The sequence below is a fragment of the Leucoraja erinacea genome, chromosome 12, assembly GCF_028641065.1.
Source record: "Leucoraja erinacea ecotype New England chromosome 12, Leri_hhj_1, whole genome shotgun sequence".
NCBI classification, from domain to species: Eukaryota; Metazoa; Chordata; class Chondrichthyes; order Rajiformes; family Rajidae; genus Leucoraja; species Leucoraja erinaceus.
Genome location: NC_073388.1, coordinates 12,622,560 through 12,650,471, shown reverse-complemented (window position 1 = coordinate 12,650,471; position 27,912 = coordinate 12,622,560). Strand labels below are relative to the sequence as shown.

At 45.1% G+C, this 27,912-nt stretch overlaps 1 protein-coding gene and 1 long non-coding RNA gene across 2 annotated transcripts in view; one reads left to right on the top strand and one right to left on the bottom strand.

Annotated features, from left to right (window-relative positions):
- msna (moesin a) overlaps window positions 1-3,010 on the bottom strand; it is a 92,356-nt gene extending 89,346 nt beyond the window's left edge. Inside the window, exon 1 of the mRNA XM_055643594.1 lies at window positions 2,705-3,010. Coding sequence (XP_055499569.1) covers window positions 2,705-2,716 — 12 coding nt within the window. The 5' untranslated portion in view covers window positions 2,717-3,010. The remainder of the gene's footprint in view (window positions 1-2,704) is intronic.
- Window positions 557-16,346, top strand: LOC129702062 (uncharacterized). Its single transcript, XR_008724312.1, has 3 exons — window positions 557-2,187; window positions 4,309-4,434; window positions 16,037-16,346. It is a non-coding gene; the product is annotated as an uncharacterized LOC129702062 (long non-coding RNA).
- The last annotated feature ends 11,566 nt before the right edge of the window (window positions 16,347-27,912 follow it).

The window sequence follows — 27,912 nt, the reverse complement described above, 5'->3', positions numbered from 1 at the left end:
GCATTAGCTTGTGTAAAATGACTGACTGACAAGCTGCCATTTTCAAGAGTGTTGACTGAAAACAGGGCACAGAATGGCATGGTGATACCTGTATGTGGTTCTGGAAAACTATCGGCAGTTCTTGGAACAGAGGTATTTGGGAAAGAACTGAAAATAGGGCCACCGAGCTTCAAGATTACTGTTATCACAGTAGTCAGCAACTTTCCAGTTTGTACTTTGGGTGTGTCACTGAAAGTAAAGAAAGAATTTGCCACTCATTGCTGAACATGGAATCCGTCCAACATGTTGGTGGGAGAGAATTCCAATTTTGCAAAGCAAAAGGTGGTGGATATCATCCAATCATGAAATAGGACCTCCATTTGCAAAGCATGTTTTAAAATAACCAATGTATCCTAAAAGTGTTTGGAAAAACCTCAAGATGACAGATAAAAGCCAAATGACAAGTCTGCAGTCAATGTCCTGTCACCCACTACCATTTCCTGTACCTGTATTCCCCATTGCAAAAGACAAAAAGATTGCCCCTCATAGTCATACTATGTACAATGCAATTCAAACCTTCCTCAGTCCTGGACTCATCTAATTAATATATTTTTTAATGTAGCAAAAACAATGCCATGTCAACCTTTGGAACAATATTAAAGAATCAATCTGAAGAGTAGTGTCTTGGTTTCTTGGTCCTCCAAAAAATTCCAAATGGAATTTAAACTGGAGGTGGTGGAGGGAGGACTAATTAATCAAAACAGTAAACTTCAATGACAATCACAAAGATTCATGGAAAAGTGCTCAACTGGCCTGTTGCCCAGCCGTTTAGGATGCTACATTTGGCTACCAACTAGCTTCAGTTATCCACACTCAAATGAGAGATTTACACAAGTCTTGCTGCTTGGGCGAGGGAGCCGCCACTTTCTGCAGAACTATTTCGACCATGAATCAGCACCTTCGGGAAGGATACGGAAGAGGCCCATCAACTTTTAAACAAATGAGTCGGCGGGGTGGGGACGAGGAGAGTGCTACATTTCCTGACAGGGAGACAGGTAGTGATGGAAATGGTAAGCACATTCTCGGGCAGACGAGTATTTATAGTTGATGCCAACAACCAGTTCTTAAGAGAACTGCAACTTTGTTGCGACATGTGTTAAAATGTTAGCAACATTTCCCTTCTATCATCAGAGTTAAAGTTATGGAGCCAAAAGATAGATATGCCAACTGAAAAATACATAAAGCCACTTTGTTAATTTACAATCGTTAAAGTAGCAGTTTTTTTTTTAAAATTTCCTTTTGATATTGCACTTTTAATTGGCACTCCAATGAAAGCATGGTGATCGCGCGGATCTATAATTAAAACAGGGACACAACCTAACTTAGTAAGTTACATCACTTCAAATTAACTTGTCGAACTTCACCTTATTTAGTCGGAAACAGTTCATAAGTAGTACACGTTGCCAATATTAACCAAAAAGTTGAAGTGAGGGAGAATGGGTGGATCACAAGAAACTGCCCTGTTGCAATGAAGCGGGGACTCGAGTAAACGCGAGTGGCCAAGGGTGGGGAGAATGATTATACCAAAGTTAGACTCAGATAAAACAGACCCATTGTCCCGAGTCTGTGACCCCAGAGCTCAAGAGTAGTCCGAATGCCAAATAAGGTTCTTCCATTACCCACCAGACTACTGTTAGGAAAGAATCCCGTACATGACGCATTGCAGGAAGCTTTGAGTCATTCGAGTTCCGTTATAAGTTGGACAACGGCCAAAGTGTAGAATTAAGAGCTTTGTTAAAATAGTAATACACTTCCCAAAGCAAAAGGAAACTGCAGTTAAAAACTTGCACTAATCACCACAAATGTAAAATTAGCTCGACTCAATGCAAACTTAAAACAAAAAAAAGAATGAGGGCTGTTACAAGTCGTGCCAGTCGAATTGGTAGAAGGAGGGAGAGTGTAGAACGAGCTTGAGAAGGAATAGCACGCTCGGCCGCTTCCCGCCACTGCACGGCAGCGCTGCCCATCGCGGTCTCGCCGCGGACACAGCGGAGGGAGGGACGGAGGGAGGGAGAGAGGGAGGACGGCCCGAAACCCGGCCCGCATCGTTGCCTCACGGCCAAATACAGCGGCCCGATGCCCGGCCCGTATCGCTGCCTCTCGGCCAAATACACCAGCCTTCACAGTTAATAACGGCGGCGGAAAAAGGTCTGTGCGAGTGAGAAAGGGTGGGAGAGCAGAGGAGGGAGGGGAGGGGAGAGAGAAAAAGGGAGGGAGAGCAAAGGAGAGGTAGAATAAGAGAGAGGGAGAAAGAGAGCGAGAAGGGGCGAGGGGGTAGAGAAAGAAAAGTGGGGAGAATGGAGGTGTGAGGGAGAATGAGGAGAGAGGGAGAGTAGAGGAGAGAGGGAGAGTAGAGGAGAGAGGGAGAGGGAGAGAAATGGAGAGGGAGAGAGCAGAGAGGGGATAGAGCAGAGCAGAGAGAGGTGGAGCGAGAATGGGGGGAGAGAAGAAGGGGGGAGGAGGGGAGCGGGAAAGGGGGGGGGGGGGGGGGGGAGAAGAACAAGAGAAGAAACTTGCAATAAAATAGCAAAGATCTAAGCTCACAAATGCAAAGCCTCCATAAAGATTACACTCCGATAGCGCTCACTTTAGCCAAACTAACATTCAACCATACGCAAGGCAGCGCACACCCATGTCACGTCTATACAAATGGTTGCCTTCTTACCGTTTTGGGCATTTTGTATTAATGTACTCCCAGGCCAGGTCCAACCGAGACTTATTTTTTTTTCCTCTTTTCTACAAATCGCCGCTTTTTTTTGGTTGTTGCTTAAAGCCAGATGTTCGCTCCGCCCATCGGCTGCTCGCCGCTCTGCCGAATGCAAAATCACCACAAACCGGATCAATTACACGTTCTCGGACGCAGCAGACAGTTGGGAAAAAGGGACCTGGAGCGGCGTTAAACCACACGCTGAGAACGGTCGCTACTTAAATTTAGCATGAAGCACAAGTCCAACTTCCTGCTAACGGAACGTGAATGTCTGAATGTGACACCACACCCAGGAAAACGTTCACATTTTAAGCAATGGAGAAACAGACCCCGCCTCGCTGTTGCAACAGGCGCTGCTGGTAGCAATACCGAGTAGCCGCGATCATTTCTCTTACTGGTGAACAATCAAAGAATAACTTGGGTTTCTCTGTAAACTAAATATTCTTTAAGTAAACAGGAGAGTGTGAAAGTATGATTCATCTAGGCCAATCAACACATTTAAGGGAAGGCTAAAGTATTTTTAAGAAGTAGATGTACAATATCCTCGAGGTACGACTAATAATTTTATCTATGCAGCTAAAAGGATACATTTATTGTTCCCAAATGTTTGGGCCCAGTCTGAGGCAGAAACTCTGTGTCTAGCAGGTCTTTCCCCGGGATCGTTATTTGTCCAAAAGAATGTGTAAACTGTCGGAAATGACAGAAACTGACCAAAATCAAGTCTCACTCGCACTTTTGAGGCTCAATCAGCCAACTGTTAATATGCAGGGGACCATTTGAGACATCATCTAAATGCATAGCTCAAACACTTTGTAATATTTAGTGGGTATACTCACTTTAGAAATTTAGTGAGGAATCGATCGGGTAGATGCATAGAGTCTGTTGCCCAGAGTAAGTGAATCAAAGCCCAGAGGACATCGGTTTAAGATGAAGGGGAAAAGATTTAATAGGAATTTGAGGGGTGACTTTTTCACACAAAGGGTGGTGAGTGTATGGAATAAGCTGCCAGAGGTAGTTGAGGCAGGAACTATCCCAACATTTAAGAAGCAGTTAGACAGGTACATGGATAGACGGGTTTGTAGGGATATGGACAAAAAGCAGGCCGGTGAGACTAGTGTAGCTGGGACATGTTGGCCACTGTGGGTGAGTTGGACCGACTAGTATTGAACAGGATTGCAAAATAATCTGTTTAAAGATTATTTCAAGAGTGTTTTATTGTCATATGCACTGGAACAGAAGAGTAAAATTATTATTTACAGCGAGAGCGTTTGAATGAGGGTTGGGGACCAGAGGGCACTGCCTCAGAATAAAAGGAGATGAGGAGGAATGTCTTTAGTCAGAGGGTGGTTACTCTGTGGAATTCATTGCCACAGGCGGCTGTGGAGGCAAAGTCATTGGGTATTTTTAAAGCAGAGATTGACAGGTTCTTGATTAGTAAGGGTGTCAAATGTTACAGAGGGAAGGCAACAGAATGGAAAAGGGAGATTAGCCATGATTGAATGACATAGTAGACCAGATGGGCCAAATGGCCTAATTCTGCTCTTATGACTTATGACCAACAGGTTTGTACTCAATAGATAATATTATAAACAAAAGAAAAGTTAAATAATCTCTTGTGGAGTTTGAATGTTCCTCCTGTGACCACAGGGGTTTCCTACATCCCAAAGACGTGTCTTTGAAAGTAGTAAGTAAATTTTATTTATATAGCAAGTTTAAATCAACTCGCGTTAAAACCAAAGTGTTTTACATAAAATAAATAATAAAAGAAATAATAAAGTTTCCGTACATCCATAGAAAAATTAAAAATCAGAAAAATGACACAACACATTATAGAATTCAACAAAAACGTCCCCCCCACAACAGAATCAAAATTCTCCACTGTGGGGAAAGGCATCAAAAGGTTCAGTCCTCTTCCTCTGTGAAACACCAGGGGTCGGGGCCTATTTGTGGCCTCCGCAGCCAGTCCGATGTTTTCAGGCCTTCTTTGCCGGAAAGCTGGAACTTCGGCGTTGGGTAAACACTCCTCAACACTCCTCTGTAATTTCGCCTCTATGGATACGGTATGGGAGAGAAAGTGCGATAAGATAAAATAGTGTTAACCGGTGATCGATGATCATCGTGGACTCAATGGGCTGAGGGCCTGTTTCCACGCTGTATTTCCAAACTGTAGATGGAGCATTAGACTATGGTAATGGGATCAGGAAGGAAAGTGGAATTGAATCCAAGGTGAAACCAGCCATGATGTTGAATGGTGCAATAAGACAAATAATATGCAACCACTATTTCTGCTGTTCTTTTGTAAGGTCAAAATTACTTGGCCCAAATATGATTCCTTGAGATTAAAATCAGGACTCCAGGTCTGAAGAAGGGTCATGATCTGAAACATCACCCATTCCTTCTCTCCGGAGATGCTGCCAGTCCCGCTGAGTTAATCCAGGTTTTTGTCTCTATCTCCTTTAATTCAATGTGTTTGTAGCTTTTCAATAAAATAACGGAAATTATACCATAGATAGAAAAATGTATTTCAGTAAGGTCAAAGTTTTCAACTTTCATTTTGACCCAGGTTGCAGTCTCCATTCTATAAGAAGAAATGGTTTTAAGCCCCACATCAAAGATCGGGGCAACACACAATAGGTTCAATGGAAGTTTATTGTCACATGTACAGTGAACATATACAGTGAAATTCTTTTTTTTTCACACAATTCAGTAAAAGTTTACTGTAAGCACAATCATACTTAAGTACAAGAGTGTAAAATACTCTCGGCAACTTGGACCAGCGTCCAACCTAATCGAGTCTCAGGCTCTGCATTTGGCATTATAATTATTGGATGTTCTACTCTGCAGATGAAATATCAAACTTAGATCTTGTTTGGCTCTCAGGTGAAAAGTGCTGTTGAAAAGCGAAGGGTGCTTCCTCCAATAATGTGGCTAATATTTGAACCTGCCCAAAAATTCAGGTCCACCACTGATTTCCCGGCACCCTTGGCTACTGAACCTTGCCATATTATCCATTTTACTGGACCCACAGAGGTCATGGCCTGGGAGGTGGGAGGGTGTTGAGACACTGCCCCATAGTCGGGCTTGTTCCGGGGGTGGGGGGCAAATTCAACCCACTGATTAGCTGTGGAAGTCCCACTCAGAGCAGAATAAGTCCCAATGAGACCCAAATTAACTGAGCGGAAGTCCCAAGTCCCAATGAGATCGAGATCAGCCACCCACCCTTCTTTATTCTCTGGAGCGCAGAAGGTTAAGGGGGGACCTGATAGAGGTCTTTAAAATGATGAGAGGGATAGACAGAGTTGATGTGGACAAGCTTTTCCCTTTGAGAATAGGGAAGATTCAAACAAGAGGCATCACATTTGGGTGGGTGGGGGGTGATTTCAAGTGTTCTCTCGAATTTTATCCACATTAACAGAGGTGCCAGAACACCATTTGCCAGTAAAGCGGTTACAAAACTGAATACTATTTCACCTCTATTATTAGTCAATTGTTTTGTGCAGATACTGCCAGGTTTGGCCATGTATCAATGGTCATTTAATTCAAAAGCATTTAATTGGGTGCAAAGTACCTCAGCACATCCGGAGGACATTGTGTCGAAACACTGCAAGTTCTTTATGTATTCTTTACAAATAGGGTTAGGATATGGAAATTAGTAAATAGGCTTTTCACGAGTATTGCCAAAATAAGTGTCAGCACGATGGCAGAAACCTGGGTTCAATTCTGACTACGGGTGCTGTCTGCACAGAGTTTGTACATTCTCTCCCTGCATGGGTTTTCTCCGTGAGTTCCGGTTTTATTCTACACCCCAAAGACGTACAGGTTTGTAGGCTAAATGGCTTGGTATATTTGTGACTTACCCCTAGTGTGTGTAGGATAGTGTTAGTGTACAGAAATCGCTGGTCGCCATGGATCTGGTGGACCTTTTTCTGCACTATATCTCTAAAGTAAACTAAACTAAATAGTCATTACTCCAACCCAAGGTGGTCACAACCATTGTTGGCATTGTTAACAATTCATGGCACGGTTGTATAAAAGCCTTTACTATAATCTCATCTGGTTTCAGATGCAGGTGAGGACCCAGAGTCTGTGTCAGATTACTGACTTAATTCTACCTTGTGGGTTAACTGAGTCAAAGCAAGTTTCTTGTGTTGTGAAAGTGGAGAATTACATTGTTTGGGTTGTTGTGACCGGAACTGCATATAATCACCATGGCACCAAGACTATAAACTGGACCATACTTTTAGAATTGCAAACTGATTTCCATGAAAATTGAATACAGAGAACGGTTTGTTTTCTAATTTGGAATCGAGTGCAAGAAAATTATTTTTCATCTGATATGCAAATACTCATTCAGGTGTTGGAGATTAAATCACTGCAGTGGACTTAACTGAATGTCCAGCTGCCATGATGTCTGAGGCCTGGCTGGAGCTATAATACTCTCTGCAAACTGGGACATTGGGTCTTTTGATATATCCATGTTTCTTCTCAAGCAATCCCCAATTTGCATTACTCAATCATTCACCCAAGGCCCAAATTTTATAATGCATAAATTCATAAGTTTTAGGAGCAGAATTGGGCCATTTGGCCCATCAATTTACGCCATTCAATCATGGCTGAACTATCTTTTCCTCTCAACACAATTCCCCAGCCTTCTCTCCATAACCCCTGACACCCGTACTAATCAAGAATCTATCTATCTCTGATTTAAAATATCCATTGACGGCCTCCGCAGACATTTTGCCAAATAATTCCACAGATTCACCACCTTCTGACTATAGAAATGTCTCCTTATCTCCTTCCTAAAAGAGAGTCCTTTAATTCTAAGGCTATGATCTCTAGTCTTAGACTCTCCCACTAGTGGAAACATCCTCCACATCCACTCCAAATGTGGCCACACCAGCACCTCATAGAACCTCAGTCTGACTAAACCCTAATATGGGGCATTCTTGAGAAATCCATGCAACACAGGAGTGTCTTCCTCATGTCCTGAGATTGCACTGGTCTGCTGAACTGCCACAGTCAACAGCAAAGTCAATGCATCAAAATAACATTAGTAATAGTTTGTTATAACAAGGCTCATGACTCAATATTGTGTTCCTTGGGCCCTTACACTCAATTGCAGAGACTTAAGCCCACCAGCCAAGTTATTCACGGCACTAATGTCATGGTCTTTGATTTCTACCAAATTATATTTAAAATACAAAGTACTTGTGCTATAACACCAGGGTTAGCGCAACCAAGAAAACCAAGCCCAAAGCCAACATACTATCTAAACGATTACTCAAACTTATGCTGAGGACAATAACTAACTCCATGTGCAATAATCAGCTACCTACATGTTCACAAGCATGTTAAAAAAAACTGATCGTGTAGATACAAGTATATCATTGGGGTTATCAAATGGACACCTCGTTTCACTGGTGTTTCATTGAGTTAGGCCATCTGACTAAAGAAATTCCTCCTAAAGTCCTTCCTAAAGGTACATTCTTTTATTCTGAGGCTATGGCCTCTGGTTCTGGACTCTCCTGCTTGTGGAACCATCCTCTCCATATCCACTCTATACATGCTTCCCTCTAAATACCACCATCTGCTTCTTCTCTTATAATTATTTTTCAAGAGGCATCTGAAAATTCCTTCTTAGATCAACAGTTGATCATTATTCTAATATTGCTCAGAATGGCACTGCAGTGAAGTACCTTTAATTTGTTTTACTGGTAAGGCATTCTATGAATGTAAGTTGTTATTACAAATTGTATTTTGGGGGGCATAAAAAGAGATGTAACTTTTTTTCACCTTACATCACAGTGAGGAATGTGGAGGAGTCACTGTGGTGGATATGCAGGTAGATGGGACTAGGGGAAAATAAGTGTTCGGCACAGACATGAAAGGCCGAGATGGCCTGTTTCTGTGCTGTAATTGTTATATGATTATATGTTTATGTTAAAATGTATTTTGTGTGTCTTGTTGCTTTTTATTGCTATGAGCGTATGGCAAATCAAATTCCCCGTATGTTGCAAAACATGGCTAATAAAATATGATTATTATGATTATGATAGCTAGGCACCGCATGTACTGAACCATCTCTGCTCCATTGTACTGGGTGGTGAACAGAACAATACAAAAAGATAACTGAAAGATAACTATTCTTATACCAATGTAAAGCACTCTGGCCAACAAGAGTTGTTTCTTAAATGTGCTATATAAATAAACTAGACCAAGTGCAGACCCGTTGGGTATGTTCCCCCAACGTGCGGTTGTGGGGGGGGGAGGCGGCATGCAGCGTCTCACACACTAATTATCCCCACCCCCACCCCGCACTCACGCTAATTACCCCCCTTGATATTTATATTAATATTATTAATTTGCTCCTTTTACCCCATAACCACCCTATCTACTGACGCATAGCCCCCAACTTGCAGTCACATCTAGAGGGGGGGGGGAGGGGGTAGAGAGTGATGGCCGAGAGAGAAGGGGCAGAGAGACAGGGACAGAGAGAGAGACACACACAGAGAGAGCGCAAGAGGGATGGGGGGGTGGAGAGGAGGAGAAGAGGGAGGGGTGGGTAAGGTGGGGGAGGAGGAGAGAGAGAGGGTGAGAGTGAAGAGGGAGGGGGGAGAGTGAGGGGGTGGTGTGGTGGAGAGGGGGGGTGAGGTGGGGGGGCAGGGGGAGGGGGAGGGAGGGGGGGGAGAGAAGAGGGTAGGGGGTGTGGAGGGGAGGGGGTTTTAGGGGAGGGAGGGTGGGGAAGGGGTGGAGGGAGGAGAGAGAGAGGGGGGGGAGGGGGAGGGGAGGGTGTGCTGAGAGGGGGAGGAGAGGGGAGGGGAGGGGGAGAGGGAGGGAGGGTGGAGGGAGAGGGGGTAGAAGGGGGTGTGTGGTGTGGAGGGGGGAGGGGGTTTAGGGGAGGGACGTGGGGGAGGAGAGGAGAGAAAAAGAGGGGAGAGAGAGGGGTGGAGGCGGAGAGGAGAGGGGGGGGGGAGAGAGAGAGGAGAGGGGGAGGAGAGGAGGGAGAGTGGGGGGAGAGGAGGGGAGGGAGGAGAGGGGGGGAAGGAGAGGGGGGGAGGAAGTGGGAGGGGGAGGAGGGGGGGGGGAGGGGGGGGGGAGAGAGAGAGGGAGAGAGGGGAGAGGGGAGACTTTCAGATTTCCTTTTCACTCCACTTTCATTTCACTGCACATCTCGTATGTGTATGTGACAAATAAACTTGACTTGACTTGACTTGAGACACAGGGGGAGAGAGAGAAAGAGAGAGAGGTGGGGAGAGTGAGATAGTGCCTTTTTACTTCAACCCAAACCCAAACAACCATTTGCAGGCAGTGCTTTTTTACTTCAAACTAACCATATATTCATTTTCAAACCACATTAAGGGTACTCACAGTGATGTAGACATTTGTTCAGTGTCATTCAGAGTGACAGAGACTAATTTACAGAGCTCAGAGTGACAGAGACTAATTTACAGAGCTCAGAGTGACAGAGACTAATTTACAGAGCTCCATCTTGCAGAGACTAATTGAGGCACACCACTTCCTGGTTTTATAGTCCCTCCCCCTCCCTCCAGCAGGGGCAGCAGAGAGAATGGTGAATTTTGTAAAAACATTAATATCTCTGTCATTTTTCATCGACGGGAAATATCCTCGGCACACATACGGCGGAGTGGGGCTCTGAGCGAGGTGAGCAAAAATGACAGCCGTAGGTGGCGGCGTTCTCTCAGAAATCGCAGCACAAACGGCCAAAAGCGGTCAAGAACAGAGATTTAGTAATATAGATAAGATAAGATGTGATTTGACTTGACTTGAATGAACTTTTTCTTATACAATACAATACAATACAATTTATTGTCATTTGAGCCTCAGTGAGGCTCAAACGAAATTCCATTTCCACAGCCATACAAAGACAATTTCCTACAGACATACACACAATTTAATTCACACAAACATCCATCACAGTGAACCCACTGTGGTGGAAGGCAAAGTCTTTTCTCTCCCCTGTTCTCCATTTCTCTCCCGATGTGGTGGACGATGGTAAGTCCCACGGCCATTTTAGGCCTTGCCAGGCGATTTACGGCCCCGTTCCCGGTCTAAATGTCACAATGTTGGAGCCCCCAGCGGGCGCTGGAATGTCCCGCGGCCATGAAGCTGCGCCGGGCGATGTATGGCCCCGCTCCGGGTCGTTCCAACCCCGCGACACGGGCTGGAGAAGTCGCGTTGTGGGAGCTCCGGGAAGCGGTCTCCCCCCCCCGGACCCGCGAGCTCCCGATGTCCCAGTCCACCGGACCTGCGGCTGCGTTGCTTGAGCCTCCGAGCCCCAGGAGTCGAGTCGCAGCAGCGAGTCACCACTGCTCCCCACGCTCCGAGGCCGGCCAGCCCCACCATGGTGAGTAGTCCGCAGCTACGCAATCTCCCGAGCCCCCGGGTCGTTCAGGTTGGAGGCCGCTCCACGGTGCTAGGCCCCAACGACAACGGAGACCCGACAGGGAAAAGGTTGGGTCTCCCGGACAGGGAAGAGATTTTAAAGTTTCCCCCTGCCCCCCACATATACACATTTAAAAACACTATTAAAAAAACACCAACTACATTTAACTAGACAAAAAATAAAAAAATTAAAAGACAGACAGGCTGTAGGGGCCGCTGCAACAGGTGAGTCGCACCGCCTTATGTCAACAGCAGCAATTCTTGCAGGGTTTATAATGATTAAATAAACCTCTGTTGCCCCAACTCATTAATCTGCCTGTATTTACCCTGCCAGATTTGCTTTCTACCAGTTGGATTGGCATCTGAGCCACCACATATTATGCTACTAACAGCAGTGGGACAGTCATCCAAGGGTTGAATATCATTGGCATTATGGCAACATGACCGTTCTTTAAAAATGACCTAATGTAGCATTTCTGACAATTTCAGGAATCGAAGTTAATACTGTACAGAGAGAATACCTTCAATGACCAATCTTTCTTCAGTCTCTCTCTGCTGACGCCACCTACTGCTTTGTTCACAAAGACACTTCCCTTTGTTCTGACCACACTTCCCAGTTCTCTGTGGTTTAAAAACTGGATGTAATCGACCTGAAGCATTAACCCTCTCTCCAGAAGTTGCCTGACCTGCTGAGTATTTTCAGCATTTTCTATTTTCATTTAAGATTCATATCATCAGCTGATTTTTGCTTCTTGCTTACATTTTTAGGACGAGCAGCTGGCCTGAGCACGTTACTAAGAGTTCATCCCAACCTTCTCTTTAGTCTGTAATCTCTCTCTCAGGTGTCAATACCTGTTTACATTTGTCAGCACCTGATTCATTGACACATATGTAGTAAATGTTTTTTCTTGCAGTGTTGCAGCAATGTCATCAAACTGTTTTAAATGGCTCATTAACAGGCATGCAAGAATAATATGGGTAGAATTAAATTGCTTCCCTCCTTTTTATAATCCACATTATTTCCAGTAGTCCTCTGATCTTTCTTGTGACCTGTAATAGCCAATAATCACCTGACTTCTTGCAACTTTGTTGCACATGTTTCAACTCTTTGCATCACATTTGGTAGCAACTGGGTTGTCCTGAACTGGCACGTCTTGAGTCCAGTCTTTCCTTTTCTTCTACAATAACTTGTTTTAAACCCAAACTTAGAGACTTAGAAACTTTTAAACCCAAACAACTAGTGAGCAGTCCTGAGCTACTATCGACATCATTTGAGACCCTCGGATTATCTTGGATTGGACTTTACTGATTAGAAACGTCATTAGAAACGGGAATAGTCCCCGAGGATTGGCGTACTGTGCATGTTGTTCCATTGTTTAAAAAGGGTTCTAAGAGTAAACCTAGCAATTATAGACCTGTTAATTTGACTTCAGTGGTGGGCAAATTAATGGAAAAGATACTTAGAGATAATATATAAGCATCTGGATAAACAGGGCCTGATTAGGAACAGTCAACATGGATTTGTGCCTGGAAGGTCATGTTTGACTAATCTTCTTGAATTTTTTGAAGAGGTTACTAGGGAAATTGATGAGGGTAAAGCAGTGGATGTTGTCTATATGGACTTTAGTAAGGCCTTTGACAAGGTTCCTCATGGAAGGTTGGTTAAGAAGGTTCAACTGTTGGGTATGAATGCAGGAGTAGCAAGATGGATTCAACAGTGGCAGAATGGGAGACGCCAGAGGGTAATGGTGGATGGCTGTTTGTTGGGTTGGAGGCAGGTGACTAGTGGGGTGCCTCAGGGATCTGTGTTAGGTCCTTTGTAGTTTGTCATGTACATCAATAATCTGGATGAAGGTGTGGTAAATTGGATTAGTAAGTATGCAGATGATACCAAGGTAGGGGGTGTTGTGGATAATGAAGAGGATTTCCAAAGTCTACAGAGTGATTTAGGCCATTTGGAAGAATGGGCTGAAAGATGGCAGATGGAGTTTAATGCTGATAAATGTGAGGTGCTACACCTTGGCAGGACAAATCAAAATAGGACGTACATGGTAAATGGTAGGGAATTGAAGAATGCAGTTGAACAGAGGGATCTGGGAATAACCGTGCATAGTTCCTTGAAGGTGGAATCTCATATAGATAGGGTGGTAAAGAAAGCTTTTGGTATGCTAGCCTTTATAAATCAGAGCATTGAGTATAGAAGCTGGGATGTAATGTTAAAATTGTACAAGGCATTGGTGAGACAAAATCTAGAGTATGGTGTACAATTTTGGTCTCCCAATTATAGGAAGGATGTCAACAAAATAGAGAGAGTACAGAGGAGATTTACTAGAATGTTGCCTGGGTTTCAACAATTAAGTTACAGAGAAAGGTTGAATAAGTTAGGTCTTTATTCTCTGGAGCGCAGAAGGTTAAGGGGGGACTTGATAGAGGTCTTTAAAATGATGAGAGGGATAAACAGTTGATGTGGACAAGCTTTTCCCTTTGAGAATAGGGAAGATTCAAACAAGAGGACATGACTTCAGAATTAAGGGACAGAAGTTTAGGGGTAACGTGAGGGGGAACTTCTTTACTCAGAGAGTGGTGGCGGTGTGGAATGAGCTCCCAGTGGAAGTGGTGGAGGCAGGTTCGTTGGTATAATTTAAAAATAAATTGGATAGGCATATGGATGAGAAGGGAATGGAGGATTATGGTATGAGTGCAGGCAGGGTGGGACTAGGGGAAAATAATTGTTCGGCACGGACTAGTAGGGCCGAGATGGCCTGTTTCCGTGCTGTAATTGTTATATGGTTATATGGTTATATTTACTGGGCTTTATCTTGCACTAAACGTTTTTTACATTATTCTCTTTATCTTGTATTTGTACACTGAGGATGGCTTGATTGTAAATTAAATTGAACTAAACTATAGCAATCAGATTGCATATATATCAACTTTTATGGACGGTTTGGCATAACCTCTGGACTTGCTTTGTCAATTTAAATAGAAACTGAGTTTTTTTCAAGAATTTTGTTGGTGGCCTTGTAGACCTGCACTACCACACATCCTGCTTTAGCCAGGAAGGCAGAGAATCCTGAACAACAGTCACCCCCAAACCCCTTGCAAATACACCTCTGTCATGCAAAAGGCGCTACCATTTTTAAACAGAACGTTTCCTGTTATTGTCATTATTTAAAAGGTGCCAGTGTATGATTTCCAGCTTTTAAATTGCAAATCCAGACATGGATCTTATCACAAGCAAAACATTTCCTCTTTGGAGTAGAAGAGTGGCGTTGCATTTGAAGCACAACTTGTGCATCTGTTGGAAGCTCCAGCAGGCTGTATGATATTTTTAATATTTTAAATCACTGTTTCAAACACATTTCTCGGACTAAATTCATTTTGAAGTGGTTTTCCGATTAATTTTGTATGTAGAAATTTGAAGTTTGTCTATTTGAGTTGTTAAATTTAGTCTCCATTCTGTTCAAACCTTTAATTAGAAGGTTTTAGTTTGGTTAATTTTCACATTTGGGCGCAGTCTAATTAGAGATATTTCTTACTTTTAATAGAACAAACGTTTTGTGCAAAGAAAAGTCCTTACAATGTATTATGTTGATGCATTAACTACTCTGTAATCTGTACTTTTTTAGCTGCAGCCAATCCCTTTTGAATTATATCCAGATGAGTTAAGAATATGATGCTGTTGTAACTTGTATGTCCTGTCAATATTTTAATCCTGTCTATGGTTCTTTTTAAGTATTCTTCCTGCATCTTCACAATATTAAAATTAAAATTCATACATTTTCTTGCAATCAATAATTTATCCCAGACAATAATTGTTTTTACTTCCTAAAATATATATATATTTCTGAATCTTAACAATTCAGTCATTTGGATTTACATTTGACAACTAGGAAATGGAACTGCTCTCTCTGATTTAGCTAATGACATTAGGAAGCAACTGGGGTATTTGTAAACCAAAGTTTATATCAAACTTTGACATTGAACATAAGAGGGTGATCTGAGCTTAGTCAACAAATGGAATTTGCATGAGTAGTTAAAAAAGCTTTGTCACTTCGTCTGCCTGAATCCAACAGAAGCGTACTAGTTCACACTTTCACAATAATGCTGAGCAAATAGAAACCTAGTGTGGTCTATTTTAACATATCCATTTCAGGTTCCAGTGATATTATCACGACCCAATGCAATGTTACTGTGACACATTGGCGGAAAACCCGGGGGGGCCTGGGGGGAACGTGTCCCCTCCATGTTTTCAGAGGTGGGGGACGGTCACCCTCACGTTACAAGCTTTAAATCTGTGGTACAGATCTGCAGTAATTGACTCATTATAATGGTAATGGCCCTGTAGTAGAAGCATCCATGTCACGGGGCTGGAAACTGGAAGAATCCCGAGCTAATTACCGTTCACAGGGCGCACGGCTGAAGCTTCCGATGCCTCGCGTGTGTGTGTGAGTGTGCGCATGCGCGCGCGGCCGCCAAGACATTCTGTCCCCCCTGTCCCCTCCATGTTTTGACAGCGGTTTCCGTCTCTGCTGTGACAGTCTGAGCTGGAAATGGCACGTGGTGAACTTCCAGTTAATTTAGGAGCAGAAAATGGCGAAATACTGTTTTGCAGCGGCTCTGTGGGGGAAGTCGACCGTATAGGGTCCTTCCGCTGCTGGACAAGTGAGGCAAGTTGTGGTGGAGACGCCCTCAAAATAAGGGAAGAAAGTTAACACCAGGGGGCCATATGAGTGGCATGGGAGTGGGGTAAAATTGTGTGATTTGGGTAAACAGTATTGAAAGTATGTACAACCTCCGAGAACGCTGGACACATTGTTTTGCACAGTTCATGTATTGTAAATATTTATTTACTTGAATAAAGTCTATTTTTATTTTTTTTTAAAGGCTTATTAAGAAGGTGCTACAGCTAGGTGGTGACATCCAAGGCGCACTAATATTGGGCCCAGAAAATCAAGGCCCTGAGGAGTGTTGCGGAACAGAGAGGCGTAGGAGATAAGGTGTGTAGTTGCCTGAAAGTGACCACACAGATAAACATGTGCTTATGTTTAGTAAGATTTTTACTGAACTGTAAGCAAAAAAGAATTTCACTGTACCCAGTACATGTGACAATAAAGTACCATTGACCTATAATTGCTTTTTGTATTTTTATTTTTGTACCATCATGCTCTAGTTTGCTCAGAAATTATAATTTGTTGTATATTTATTATTGTTTTCGTAGCACCTAACATGCTTGTAAAGCTGCAGCAAGAAACTTTCACTATTCCGGTTCACATTAAGTGCACAAGACAAATAAATAGACTTAATCTTTATTCCTGACATATTCAACTGAAGTCACCACACTTGCATGACACTGAACAGTGAGTGCCAGCAAGTTATACAATCATGGGGAATGTCTGATTGAATTGTAATTCATCATTTCCAAAGGGTCTCTCAATAAAATGTTATCACTGACAAATTATCTCTTCTTTGACCTTAGCTTTCAAAGGCCAAAAATATCTCCTTTATTGCTGACTGGATGTGACTTCTTAACGCAGCAGAGACAGGAAATGAAATTGCCCTATTTGATTCAGCTGCTGACCTCCAAAAACAACTGAGCCATCAGAAGAGCCCTTCCTTGCTGTCTTCAAATATGTGATTTTCACATTGAACTGCACATGGAACTTAAAACTATCTGCATTTCCCACAGATCAGCAGGACCAAGTTCCTCTACAAAACTAAATTTGCATTGCAACATCCGGTGTTGTAAAAGTTCACGGTTCAGCTATCATTCATTGTAGAACAGTACAGCACGGGAAAAGCCCTTCGGCCCACCATGCCTGTGCTAATCATGATGCCAGGTTAAACTCATCATCTCTGCAATTGGTATCATAATATTGTATTCTGTCATTATGTTTGACAGCGGTTTTATTCAATTTTTAATATCTACTGTGGAGTTTCAATGTGTTATTTTTAGAAACATAGAAAAATAGGTGCAGGAGTAGGCCATTCAGCCCTTCGAGTCAGCACCGCCATTCAAAATGATCATCGCTGATCTTCCCATATCAGTACCCCGTTCCTACTTATTCCCCATATTCCTTGATTCCTATAGCCCGGAGCTAAATCTAACTACCTCTTGAAAACATCCAGCGAATTGGCAGAGAATTCCACAGATTCCCAACTCTCCGGGTGAAAAAGTTTTTCCTCATCTCAGTCCTAAATGGCCAAACCCCTCAGTCCTAAATGAACCCCTGGTTCTGGACTCCCCCAACATCGGGAACATTTTTCCTGCATCTAGCCTGTCAAGTCTTTTAAGAATTTTATATGTTTCTATAAGATCTACTCTCATTCTTCCAAATTCCTGTGAATACACGCCCAGTCGACCCATTCTTACATCATATGTCAGTTCCGCCATCCCGGGAATTAACCCGATGAACCTACTTTGCAATCCCTCAATAGCAATAATTTCATTTCCTCAAATTGGGAGACCAAAATTGCACACAATACTCCAGGTGAGGTCTCACCAGCACCCTATACAACTGCAGTAGGACCTCCTTGCTCCTAAACCCAAATCATCTCGCAATGAAGGCCACATTTTGACTCACTGATCGTAATTTGCAGAGACGTTGGCGTGTGAAAGGAATGTCGGTGAGCGAGCAGGGCCATCAGAGCGCCATTGCCCGCATGAACCCGGACATAAGGAGGGACCCGGCATGAGGGGGACGCTGCGAACAAAGGGGCACCTAGCATTGGGGGGGGGGGGGGGGGGAGGGGGCGAAAAACAAGTGACTTGGCATTGGTGGGGGGAGAGGGGCTGCCGTGAATCGTATCGAATGGCGGTGCAGGCTCGAAGGGCCGAATGGCCTACTCCTGCACTATTTTCTATGTTTCTATGTGAACAATGAGGGACTAGGGTGGGGGGAGGTGGGAGAAATCGAAAAGGGACTACATTGAATACTTTTGTAACTTTGTTAGTGCCTTTACATGGCACGTCTTGCATACTTGTACTGTATGCAAACACAGAATTTCATTGTACCAAATACACGTGACAATAAAGTGTCAATCAATCTATCATTCATGTGTGCATGAGGACATTTTGCTGCCATCAGCAAAAAGTGACATTTAATGCCCACTCCAATTGCCTTCAAAAAGGTGTCAACTTGATGTCAACAAGTTTAAATTTGTCTTGATTTGAGGAACTCTGAATCTTTTCCCGCAAGACAGCTTCCTGTGTGGCGTTTCGCCCAGTTATTTTGTCACCTTGCAGAACTGCAACATCGATCGTTTCTCATGAAGCCATCGCATGAAATGATTATGTAAGAAGGAACTGCAGATGCTTGTTTAGCCCAAAGATAGACATAAAAAGATGGAGTAACTCAGCGAGACAGCAATGCAGAGGCCCCATAGCAGAAGTGCCCACGTCGTGGGGCTGGAAACTGGAAGTATCCCGAGCTAATTCTGCTACCACCATCATCTATTGCAACAAGTGATGGCTCCCAATGTTGCCAGATGCTTGCGTCCTTTTCAGGACAAACGATGACAGCGATGTCAACATTTGAAACATGGACACGAAGGAAGAAGAAGCAATGCACAGGGCAATTCTTAACTGTAGATAACAGTATATATTCTCCTGATTTACACTGATTTAGCAAATCTCAGCAAGGCAGGAATGAGCTTGTGACAAATAGTCTCACCATTTGTCACATGGGCAAATCATCAATGATTCCCATGCCTAATCCAATGCTGAATTAGCTGTATCCACAGTCAGCGGGTGCGAAATGAACTGAACCTACTTTCTATTGAAAGTTATGATTGAATTACTGTTAAACCACAAAGTACTTCTGCTATAACATCAGGATTAGCACTCAACCAAGTAAACCAAGTCCAATCCAATCCAATCCAATCCAACTTTATTTGTTAAGCACTTTAAGACAACCAATGTTGACCAAAGTGCTGTACAGAAGAATAAACAAGACATCACAAAAACAGACAACATAACAGAACATAACATAACAGCTCACATAAAGCGCAAAAATTACATATGAAATACAACAATAAATTAAAAGACATAAAACATGAGTAAAAATAATAACCACGCAATAAAGCAATCAAAAAAGAAATTAAATCAAGTAAATAAAGTCGACATCTTACTGGGTATCAAAGGCCACGGAGAAGAGATGGGTTTTAAGAAGTGATTTAAAAACAGCCAGAGAAGAGGCCTGTTTAATGTGGAGAGGCAGATCGTTCCACAATTTGGGTGCCGACACACCGTCCAATGCCAAGGTAGTATCTAAATATATTATATGAACTAGTTTATTTGGGCTCACAATGGAAAAAAACACACTTGATTCCATATCAAAAACTCCAATACCTGTACCTGCAAAATGTATATTGCTTTTCTTAGAATAATTTTGGATCTAGAATCATGGACAACATAAATATAAGGCTTCCATTTTAGCCTTTATGCTAAATAGCCAAAAATGACACTGGATATGTGCCTAGACGAAAGTATGTAATGAAAAAATTACCTTCTAGCCTCTTTCATCTCCTCAGTTCTGGTGAGAGTCTTTAACCTGAAGCAGTAACTTTGTTGCTCTTCCTACAGATGTGCCTGACTTGCTGAATATTTCTAGCAATTTGCAATATTTCCAGCATCTGCAGTATTTTTGTTTTTCACTTTGTTTTGTGTTTGTGAATGAGCAAAGCATGCTTTAATGAAGAAAGTTTCACAAGGAGAGGGAAGCTGCTGAGCCTGGCACCTACGCATCTCCAAGGTCCGGAGAACTTCTTCCTGCGAATGAAACATAAACCAAAGGAATAGTTAGATCGCAAGCCGGGTGGGTTTTTTTTTAAATTTATTTTATTAGAAGCAATTATACAGGAATAAGGCAATCGACATGACAGTTATACATCTACTTTTTAAACAAAAGTTTATAAGGTTAGGAATTGAGTGGGGATTGATCTTGTTTGAGCAGAGAGGCGAATTGCTGAAATACCATTGATCTCCTGCAGGAGATTAATTGGAGATGAAGTGGTGGGTAAGGGGAGGGGAATAAATAGTGTGTGATGGGGGTCACGGTAGTGGTATAGTGGAAGACGGCTAGTCAACTTAGGATGATGAATCAACTGTTCTTTATGTGCTCTGCATCTTTGACAGAGAGGAAGAAAGAAAATAGGTCTTACAGGAAGCAATGATTTAATTTTTCATGAAAGCAACTCCCGACCAGCCATGGGCATGCCCTGACACCAGGCCTGGCTCATCCGCCATGAAACTGGGAACCTGCCTGGAGAGGGAAGCTGCTGTGCCTGGCACCTACGCATCTCTAAGGTCCGGAGAACCTCTGCTTCTTCTTCTTGCGAATGAAACACAAACCAAAGGAATAGTTAGATCGCAAGCCGGGTGTTGAGCAGCCAGGTTGTTGTCTCTGCGTCAATGTCTGCCAGGCCCTGAGCTCCATTTGTTGAGTGATAGAGCAGCCACCCAGAGATGACATGGAGGGTTGAAGGTGTCGGCAGTGGTGGCGGACACTGGAACAAAGTGGCGGTAGGAAGAAGCGGGGGGGCTTACCATCGCGCCCTCATGGTCGGCTGCTGGAGGCACCCCAGGGACAACAAAGCTAATGGTGGCCGGGCGAGGAGAGGGACGATAGTTTGCGGGATGATCCGGACTGAGGCAACGGCTGCAACGGACCTTTATGGTCCGCTGAGGCTGAGACTTTGAAAATGGCACCAAAACCTGGCGACACTTGCAAATAGACTTGCCGTGGGAACTTCAGCTGTTTCACCAGTTCTACAGAAAGCTGCCAGTCCTGCGCAGTCGCCAGGATTCCTGACAGATTCCTGGCTGCTGTGGTTCTTGGCAGCTGCACTACGGCCTTCACGAAGACGATCATCTGGGTGGTGGGGCGTGCTCGTCTGCAGCTGCTGATTCCCATGCTGATGGCTTCTGCAATGGGTTTAAGAACCTGGTTGTGACACCAAGTGTATCAGCCCTGCCCAAGAGACTTTGGGCAGCAGCTCAGGATGTGTTCCAACGTCCCCTTGCCTGAGCATTGCGGCAATCCGGAGAATCCGCTTTGCCCCAGATGAAAAATCTTAGAAAGTAATTAAAATCATTTTCTGCTGTATGTTTCTGGAAGTATTGATTTTGTGGGACATATGTCTCATACCTAAAAATAGTGGCCACCCTGTTGTGTGAGCTTCACATTTTCTTAATATCTTTGGTAAAATTGCAGGGTGGAACTTTGGCAGCTGATCACATTTTCCAGCAGTTACAAGGGACTAGTTACTGTTGAAATGGCTGCAGACAGAAATTCATTCAGAAAGCTGGAGGTGCATTCAGACCCTTGCAAAAATAGGCCAACCACCCTTATGGAAAGGGGAGAGGGTAATTTTATTAATGATCAGGGCGTGAAGAATCTCAGAATCTGCAATAGTGATCATATTGGAGGCTCCCCGAGGTGTCATGGGCCTAACTCAATGAAACACCAGTGAAGGGAGGTGTCCATTTGATAACCCCAATTATATACTTGTATCTACATGATTAGTTTTTTAAAATATGCTTGTTAACATATAGGTAGCATATTATTGCATATGGAGTTAGTTATTGCCCTTAACATAAGTTTGTGTAATCCGTTTAGATAGTACGATGGCTTGGTTTTCTTGGTTGAGTGCTTATCCTGGTGTTATAGCACAAGTACTTTGTGTTTTAAATGTAATCAGGTAGGTTTTGTAACATACCTACAATTATATACTTGTATCTACATGATTAGCTTTTTAAAATATGCTGTTACATAAGGTAGCCATAAAAAAATCGCGTTTTAAACCCGCCCCCTCCAAACAGCGCCAAAATCGCGGCCAAAACAAAGACCAAGACATCAGAGCAGTGAAAAACTTGGGTTTAAGTCTCTGCAATTGAGTGTAAGGGCCCAAGGTACACAATATTTAGTCATGAGCCTTGTTATTACAAACTATTACTAAGTTTGATGCATTGACTTTGCTGTTGATTGTGGCAGTTCAGCAAACCAGTGCAATCTCGGTACATGAGGAAGACACTCTTGAGTTGCATGGATTTCTCAAGAATGTCCTATGTTAGGGTCTATAAGATGCTGGTAAGGCTGCATTTGGAGTATTGTGAGCAATTTTGGGCACCATATCTGAGGAAGAATGTGCTGGCTTTGGAGAGGGTCCAGAGGAGGTTTACAAGAATGATTCCAGGAATGAGTAGGTTAACCAAAGATGAGTGTTTGGCAGCACTGGGCATGTTCTTGCTGGAGTTGAGAAGAATGAGGGGGGACCTCATTGAAACATAAAGAATAGTGAAAGGCTTGGATAGAGTGGATGTAGAGAGGATGTTTCCACTCGTGGAGAGTCAAGGACTAGAGGTCATTGCCTTAGAATTAAAGGACTTCTTTGAGGAAGGAGATGAGAAGAAATGTCTTTAGCCAGAGGGTGGTGAAACTGGAAATCGTTGCCACAGAAGGCTGTAGAGGCAAAGTCTGTGGATATTTTTAAGGCAGAGATGGATAGATTTTTGATTAATACAGGTGTCAGAGGTTATAGGAAGAATGCAGGAGAATGGGGTTAGGAGGGATAGATTGATCAGCCTTGATTGAATGGTGGAATAGATGATGGTGGAATAGCCTAATTCAAGTTCAAGTTCAAGATCAAATTCATTGTCACATTCACCAATTAAGGTACAGTGATATTTGAGTTACCATACAGCCATACTAAGCGAAAAGCAACAATACACACATAAAATAAATGTAACATAAACATCCACCACTGCGGAATCCACATTCCTCACTGTGATGGAAGGTAATAAAGTTCAATCATCTTCCTCTGTGTTGACCCGTGGTCGGGACCGTTGACCCCTCCACAGTCAGGTCCGATGGCCGAAGCCCTCGCGTCGGGATGATCGAAACTCCGGCGTTGTGACGGATTGGAACACTTCGCGGCATGGTGCTCCCTGATTGGCATCTTCTCACCGGAGACCGCGGGTTTCATGGTGTTAATGTCCACAGGCCCCGCGGTTGGAGCTCTCCACAATCCTCGGCAAAGGATCACAAGCTCCACGATGGTAAGTCTGCGCCCGCGGCTTGAAGCGCCAGACCGGCCAGGAAAGGCCGTACCACTCCACGTTGTTAGGCCGCGTGGGGGGGGGGGGGGGGACACACACGAAGATACGATACGGAGAAAAATCGCATCTCCGTCGAGGTAAGTGAAAAAAATTCTCCCAATTCCCCTCCACCCCCACATAAAACAGACCATGAAACACTAAAACATACTTTTAAAACATACTTAAAATAATAAATACAGAGAGGGGGCAGACAGGCTGTTGGCGAGGCAGCGGCTGCAGTAGCGCCACCCGGTAATACTACTCCAAATCATTTACGACCTTCAACAATTTTAAGGCAGGATATAAAACCAGAAGACATTTGCCATGCAAAATACATGGGTGTGAAATGTTACCAACATCATTGGACTGATTGATATCTTAATCTCAAAAGACGTCCTTTGTTCTGTAACTTGACTGTATTAGCAGCATGTTGGGATAACATTTTATGAGCATATGGAAATAATTTTAAGGGTAATAGTGTTAATTGTTTGGAATGACTATTGGCTATAAATACAAGGACAAGTTTGCCACAACTCGCGTTACTGACAATGCAGAATGTCGGTATATATTTCTCAAGATGACCATTTATTATGGTATGTTTATAGTGATTATGTTTGCAAATTTCCTCTCTCAGAACAAATTGTAAAGACTTTACTGGTTAGCAGTAAGACAGCTTAAAGGCAAAGAACACAAAACATAAAATTATGAGAGGCATAGATTGTTCAAGTTCAAGTTCAAGTGAGTTTATTGTCATGTGTCCCTGATAGGACAATGAAATTCTTGCTTTGCTTCAGCACAGCAGAACATAATCGGCATTGACTACAAAACAGATCAGTGTGTCCATAGACCATTATATAAATATATACACACATGAATAAACTGATCGTGCAAAAAACAGATAATGGGCTAATAATGTTCATAGTTTTGTCCGAGACGAGTTTAATAGCCTGATGGCTGTGGGGAAGTAGCTATTCCTGAATCTGGTTGTTGCAGTCTTCAGGCTTCTGTACCTTCTACCTGAAGGTAGCACGGAGATGAGTGTGTGGCCAGGATGGTGTGGGTCCTTGATGATACTGCCAGCCTTTTTGCAATAGATCCCCTCGATGGAAGAGCCGATGATGGACTGGGCAGTGTTTACTACTTTTTGTAGTCTTTTCTACTCCAGGGCGCTCAAGTTGCCAAACCAAGCCACGATGGAACCGGTCAGCATGCTCTCCACTGTGCACCTGTAGAAGTTAGAGAGAGTGCTCCTTGACAAACCGAGTCTCCGTAATCTTCTCAGGAAGTAGAGGCGCTGATGAGATTTCTTCATAATTGCATCAGTGTTCTCGGACCAGGAAAGATCTTCAGAGATGTGCACGCCCAGGAATTTGAAGCTCTTGACCCTTTCAACCATCGACCCGTTGATATAAACGGGGCTTTGGGTCCCCATCCTACTCCTTCCAAAGTCCACAATCAGTTCCTTGGTTTTGCTGGTGTTGAGGGCCAGGTTATTGTGCAGGTACCATATGGACAGTTGCTCGATCTCTCTTCTATACTCTGACTCATCCCCATCAGTGATACGCCCCACAACAGTGATGTCGTCAGCGAACTTGTTGATGGATAATGTTTGTTTGTTTTTACGCATATGTGTGTGTATGTGTGTGTGTGTATGTGTGTGCGTACACACATACGCATAAAAACAAACAATAATAGTACAAATGGACAAAACCAATGTCCCCAAGTTTATAGGTACACAAAAATGCTGGAGAATCTCAGCGGGTGCAGCAGCATCTATGGAGCGAAGGAGATAGGCAACGTTTTGGGCCGAAATCCTTCTTCAGGCTTTATGGAGTTTAAATTATAACTATTCTAAACACCTGATTTTGCTTCTTCATTCTGTGGTATTGTGTGTTGATCAATTTGATCCATTTTAAAATAAGGCTGCAACATAAAAAAATGTGGAAAAAGTGAAGGGGTCTGAATACTTTCTGGATGCACTGTATGTAGTATAACTATGTAGTATTTTTATAACTATATAGTAATATAGACCAAGTGCAGACCCGTTGGGTCTGTTCCCCCAACATGCGGTTGTGGGGGGGGAGGCGGCATGCAGCGTCACACACACTAACTATCCCCCCCCCCCTCCCCCCACCCGGCACTCACGCTAATTACCCCCTTTGATATTATATTAATATTATTAATTTGCTCCTTTTACCCCATAACCACCCTATTTACTGACGCATAGCCCCCAACTTGCAGTCACTTCTAGAGAGGGGGGGGGGGGAGTAGAGAGTGAGGGCAGAGAGAGAAGGGGCAGAGACACAGAGAGAGGGGCAAGAGGGAGAGGGGGGTGGCGAGGAGGAGAAGAGGGAGGGTGGGTTCCCTTCCCCCCCTTTTGCCCTCTGGGGGGGAGAGGGAGAGAGAGAGGGAGAGTGAGAGAGAGTGTGAGTGAGAGAGGGTGCGTGGGAGGGAGAGGGAGAGAGAGGGGGGGGGGGAGGGGGGGGGGGGGAGGTGAGGGGAGGGGGAGGTAAGGGGAGCAGGGAGGGTGGAAGGGAAGGGGGTAGGGGGGTGTGGAGGGGGAGGGGGGTTTAGGGGAGGGACGGTGGGAGGGGAGGGGGGAGGGAGGGGGAGGAAGAGGAGAGGGGGGAGGAAGAGGAGAGGGGGGAGGAAGAGGAGGAGAGGGGGAGGAAGAGGAGAGGGGGGAGGAAGAGGAGAGGGGGGGAGGAAGAGGAGAGAGGGGGGAGGAAGAGGAGAGGGGGGGGAGGAAGAGGAGAGGGGGGAGGAAGGGAGAGGGGGGGGAGAGGGAAGAGGAGAGGGGGGGGGAGGAAGAGGAGAGGGGGGAGGAAGAGGAGAGGGGGGAGGAAGAGGAGAGGGGGGGAGGAAGAGGAGAGGGGGGAGGAGAGGAGAGGGGGGGGAGGAAGAGGAGAGGGGGGGGGAGGAAGAGGAGAGGGGGGAGGAAGAGGAGAGGGGGGGGAGGAAGAGGAGAGGGGGGAGGAAGAGGAGAGGGGGGAGGAAGAGGAGAGGGGGAGGAAGGAGGAGAGGGGGGAGGGAGAGGAGAGGGGGGAGAGGAGGAGGGGGGGAGAGGAGAGGGGGGGGAGGAGGGGGGAGGGGGGGAGAGGGGAGGGGGGGGGGGGGGAGGAGATGGGAGGAGAGGGGAGGAGGGGGGAGGAGAGGAGAGGGGGGGAGAGGAGAGGGGGGGGAGAGGAGGGGGGGGGGGGGGGGAGGGGAGGAGAGGAGGGGGAGGAGGGGGGGGGGGGGAGGGCGGTGGGAGGGGGGGGGAGGGGGGGGGAGGAGAGGGGGGAGAGGAGAGGAGGGAGCGAGGGGGGTGTGCAGAGAGGGGGGTGAAGTGAGGGGAGGGGGAGAGGTGGGGAGCAGGGAGGGGGAGGGGGAGGAGGGTGGAGGGGAAGGGGTGTGTGCACATGTGTGGAGGGGAGAGGGGTTAAGGGGAGGGTGGTGGAGGAGGGGATGGGGGAGGGGGAGAAAAAGAGGGGAGGGAGAGGGGGGGAGTGGAGAGGAGAGGGGGAGAGGAGAGGGGGAGGAGAGGGGGGGGGAGGTGGGGGGGAGAGGGGGGGAGGGGAGGGTGGAGAGGGGAGGAGAGGGGAGGAGGGGGGGGGAGAGGAGAGGGGGGGGAGAGGATGGGGGGGGAGAGGAGAGGGGGGAGAGGAGGGGGGGGAGGAGAGGGGGGAGGAGGGGGGGGGAGGGGGGGGGGGGGGGGGAGGGGGGATCGGAGAGGGGGGGGGGAGGAGAGGGGGGGGGAGGAGAGGGGAGGGAGAGAGAGGGGAGAGGAGAGGAGAGGGGAGAAGAGGGGAGCGGAGGAGAGGAGAGAGGGAGGGGGGGAGGAGGGGGGGGGGGGACGAGAGGAGAGGAGAGGAGAGGAGCGGAGAGGAGAGGGGGGGAGAGGGGAGGGGGGGGAGAGGAGAGGGGGGAGAGGAGAGGGGGGGAAAAGGGGGGGGAGGGGGGGAGGGGGAGGGGGAGGGGAGAGGGGGGGGGGGGACAGAGAGGGGGGGGGGGGAAGAGAGGGGGGGGGGGGGGGGGGGGGAAGAGAGAGTGCCTTTTTATTTCAACCCAAACCCCCCAAACAACCATTTGCAGGCAGTGCTTTTTTACTTTAACCATATTTTCATTTTCAAACCACATTAAGGGTACTTACTCACAGTTGTGTGGACATGTGTTCAGTGTTATTCACAGCTCAGAGAAACGTGACCCTCTGCCTTCCTCCAGCTTGCAGACTAATTGAGGCACACCACTTCCTGGTTTTATAGTCCATCCCCCCTGCCGCCAGCGGGGGCAGCAGAGAGAATGGGGAATTTTGTAAAATCATTAATATCTCTGTCATTTTTCATCGACTGGAAAAATCCTCGGCACACATGCGGCGGAGGGGGGCTCTGAGCGAGGTGGCCAAAAATGACGGCCGTAGGTGGCGGCGTTCTCTCGGAAATCGCAGCACAGATCGCCAAAACCGGTCAAGATCAGACGTTTAGTAATATAGATATTAGATAAGTTTTATATATATATATATATATATATATAAAACTTATCTAATATATGACTATATAGTTATAAAATATATATATATATATATATACAGCCATACTAAGCGAAAAGCTTAGTTTTAGGAGTGGCTAAATTATACATCAGCCGCAACCTTTCTCAGAATCCCAAAATTGCAGGATTCACCCTGACC